The sequence below is a fragment of the Octopus bimaculoides genome, chromosome 6, assembly GCF_001194135.2.
Source record: "Octopus bimaculoides isolate UCB-OBI-ISO-001 chromosome 6, ASM119413v2, whole genome shotgun sequence".
Classification (NCBI taxonomy): Eukaryota; Metazoa; Mollusca; class Cephalopoda; order Octopoda; family Octopodidae; genus Octopus; species Octopus bimaculoides.
This window is the reverse complement of record NC_068986.1, coordinates 76,371,435-76,375,477: the sequence shown is the minus strand read 5'-3', so window position 1 is coordinate 76,375,477 and position 4,043 is coordinate 76,371,435. Positions and strand designations below refer to the sequence as shown.

Sequence of the window (4,043 nt, the reverse complement as noted above, 5' to 3'; positions counted from 1 at the left end):
ATCTGATTTGGCAGAGTTTCTACAGCTGGATGCCCTTCCTAATGCCAACCACTCAGAGAGTGTAGTGGGTGCTTTTACGTGTCACCTGCATGAAGGTCAGTCAGGCGGTACTGGCAACAGCCACGCTCAAAATGGTGTATTTTATGTGCCAACCGCAAAAGAGCCAGTCCAGGGGCACTGGCAACGATCTCGCTCGAAAATCCTTACACATGTCACGGGCACAAGTGCCAGAAAGGCGACGCTGGGCACAGGTGCTATCCCGATTTCGCTTTCGCTTGCCGCAATAAGAATGACTATGAATAACAATGACTATCCATATTCTAAACATTGATAAACTGTGCAAATTATTAAAGTACAGAAGATTTAATTGGTTATGATATTCCTTTTAAATAAATTGGCCACTGTTCTTATTAAAATATAATATAACTTATAGCTTTAGAGCTATAAAGTTTCAAACAGTTGAATGGAAAACTGGAAGCTTTCTGTTATCTAATTTCATGGTACAAATTTCTCAGTTCTAATACATCAGAAGTCAGTTTAGTATTTCTTTTCACTAGTGTCATGGTAATAACTAATATATATCGGAAAATAATTGGTATCAAATGAAATAACTAATATGCTAATGTCTGATCAACCAAAAAGGTAACGAGCTGTTAGAACGTTAAATTGAATACCTCGCTGTATTTGTTCTGACATGTTGTGTCCTGAGATCAAATCCTGTTGCAGTCATCTTTGACTCTCATCATTGTGGAGTTGATAAAATGAAAAATACCAATCCAGAGCTGTGAGCTGTAGATTAGTGGGACTGTAAGAATGCCAGACCAAATACTTTGTGGTGTTTGTTCTTGCTCTCTGCATTCTCAATCAAATTCTACCCGGGTGAAATTTTAACTCAGAATGTAGAGAGCCCAAAAAGCACCCATGCCAATCCACAAGCCAGGCATGGCAAGTAAGGTAAATCCTCAAAGCAATGACCAGAACCAAACAGATGGCGCTGGGTTTCAAGAGAAGGGTTTCTCTGGTAAATGAATGAATAAATTCAATCAACTATGTATCTTTCATCCCCTCTGGTCTCAATGACGTGACATAGTGATCATTATTCAATCAATGACAAACCTTTCCTATAAAAAGTGCATAAATAAAACTACAAACTTGTTTTTAACCACAAAGAGAATGCCATTTTACATTGGCTAACACCAATATATTTAATTTAATTCATTTTTATATTTATTTCATTTAATTTATAAACAAGAAGTACTGCCAGTGATTCAACTAATTCCCAATATAATATTATTGTTTGATTCAATTTATTTTTCATCCAACTGAGTTGTTACTGCAATTTAATCAATGATCAAAAGTATTCCAGCTGTTTCCATCCTAATTTTGCATATAAGCAAGGAATCCAAGACCACATTATCCAAAGTATCCATTTTAAAAACAGTAATGTGATTTAAAGATTTGGCTGCTATTTCTCATTGGCTTAACTCAAAATAAGTCCTAATAGTAAGGTGTTAAACCAAGAAATGGGAAGAGGCATAGCATCTTAACTATACTTTACTAGTTCTGCCTTTCATAAAAGTGGTTTTTAACATAGATACAAAGCCACATGTTTTAAGGATAGGGATATGTTATGTGTATTGTGTATTGCTGAGAGGCTCTGTGATACTTCATCAATATTTAGAGGTATTTATTGTGGCTGTGTGGTGAGAAATTTGCTTCCTAACTGCATTGTTCTGGGTTCAGCCCCACTGCATGGCACTTTGGGCACTTATCTTCTACTATAGCCTCAGACAAACCAAAGCCTTGTGAGTAGATTTGGTAGATGGAAACTAGAAGCCTGTCGTGTGTGTGTGTCTTTGTGTTTGTTTCCTACCACCACTTGACAGATGGTGTCAGTTTGTTTACATTCCCATAAATTAGTAGTTCAACAAAAGATACTAATAGAATAAGTATCAGGCTTTAAAAAATAAGTACTGGGGCCAATTTGTTTGATTAAACCCTTCAAAGCAGTGCCTCAGCATGGCTGCAGTCCAATGACTGAAACTAGTAAAAGATCAAAGAAGTTTCAGTGGAATAAATACAATTAACATTGATATGTTATTTTTAGGATGATTCCTGAATTTCTGTTGACATTTTCCTCAATCCTATTTGATATTATCTCAATCATTAAGAATTTTTCTCTATCCAAAATTATACTAACCATCAGAAATTTTATGAAGCAAATCTTTCCTTTGTTATGGAACGATGATTGTTCTGCAAACCTCAAACTAACGTAAATGTGAGAAGCAAGCAGTATAAAGCAAGTTTTGAGAGAGAGAGAGAGAGAGAGAGAGAGAGAGAGAGAGAGAGAAAGAGAAAGACACACACAAAGAAAATAAAGGGGAGCAATAGTGATAAAATGATATATAGTTTGGCAACAGAAGAAATCTAAATACAACAGCTACAACAACAATAACAACAACACCTACAGCAACAACTACAACAGTTAACCAACCTGACCAAGTCAATCATGCAAGACAAGAAGACACTGGAGAAAAGAGGAAGAGAAAAATTACACTTTATATACTTACTTGGATATTCTGTTGGTGGCGGCTTTGTTTTTCAACTCTCTTTTTCAGTTCTTCTTTCTTTGCTTTCAACATCTTCATCTCTTCCCCATCAGTAATATCATCCTCTTCTGTTTCCATTACAGCCTCATCCTAGATGAAACAAATGACATGAATATCATTCAATAACGAAAAAAATTTGATTGGATTTTTAATCAATTTTATTGACTACAATAACAAAATCTTTGTTCATGAAATGTAGTGTCTCTTTAATGTAGGAAATAATGAGTGCTTGAATCCAGATTGACAACAGAATTTTAAATGGTATTTTTAGCTCCAGTTCCATAATAATAATAATAATAATAATAATAATAATAATAATAATGGGAAATATGCAGGTTGTGGGCAATGAAGAAAATGGACATGATACCAATAGTGTATTATAAATGTATTTATAAGTGTATTATAATGTATATGTGAATTGAATGAACAGGAGCAATGTGAAATAAAGTGTCTTGTTTGAGAACACAAGACAGCCTAGCTCAGGAATCGAACTCACTACCTCATGATTGTGAGCCTGACACTCTAACCACTGAGCCAAAGGGTTAAACAATTGCATGACAAAATATCATCATCATGCATTTTCCACACTGGCATGGGTTGGATGGTTTGACAGGTGCTAATGAGCCGAACTGCACTGGGCTCTGTTGTCTGCTTTGGCATGGTTTCTAAGGCTGGATGCCCTTCATAATGCCAACCACTTTACAGAGTGCACTGGGTGCTTTTTACATGGCACCAGCACCAATAGGATCATCAAGTAACTTGCAAAACAAAGACCCCTTGTCTGGGAGAGGCAGTGGTACTGAGGGAGGTGACTTTGTGCCAGATGAGAAATTAAAGTATAATAGAGGGATAGGGATAAGTGTCTTAGAATAGAGGAGATACTAGGCTACCCCAGGAGGAAAAGAAAGGAGAGGAAAGAAAGAAAGATAGAGAGAAAGTTAGAGAGTGAACTCAAGAGAATCAACATTCTGCAGGAAAAAGAATTAAGAGTTAGTGCAGGATCTAGAGGTGAGAGCTAACATGAGTGAAATGAAGAGTAAAGACAAGTGAGTTGGTAGGCCTGGATGGAAATGGCATGAGACCAACGAGCTCCAAGGAGCAGAGGCCATATGTATGTAGTAATAGTACTAAAAGCAGAGAGGGGACACAGCATGCCTGAAAGTCAGAGGGTTGTAATTTGTTGGTGAAATTTTTGCTATGTTGTGGATGAGAGATCACAAGGAAAGGTTATTGATGACTGTGGGGTCTAGAATTTGTGGAGACAATGTTTTAGCTATGTGACAGTACAGAGCTTGTTAAAAAAAGAAGAAAAAGCAATCTCCCTTATGATGGTTACCTTTTTATTTTTTTTGCTATGCTGAGAATGTAGATTTTCAGTAAAAGGTCATTTTTGATGGCTAGCTGTTAGGATTAACTTATTTGTGGCTATCATTG

General features: G+C 36.4%; 1 protein-coding gene across 1 annotated transcript in view; it reads right to left on the bottom strand.

The window, feature by feature from the left end:
* Positions 1 to 4,043, bottom strand: part of LOC106871483 (telomerase-binding protein EST1A) — a 90,643-nt gene that overhangs the window by 27,368 nt on the left and 59,232 nt on the right. The window contains exon 18 of the mRNA XM_052968878.1: positions 2,571 to 2,699. Coding sequence (XP_052824838.1) covers positions 2,571 to 2,699 — 129 coding nt within the window. The remainder of the gene's footprint in view (positions 1 to 2,570; positions 2,700 to 4,043) is intronic.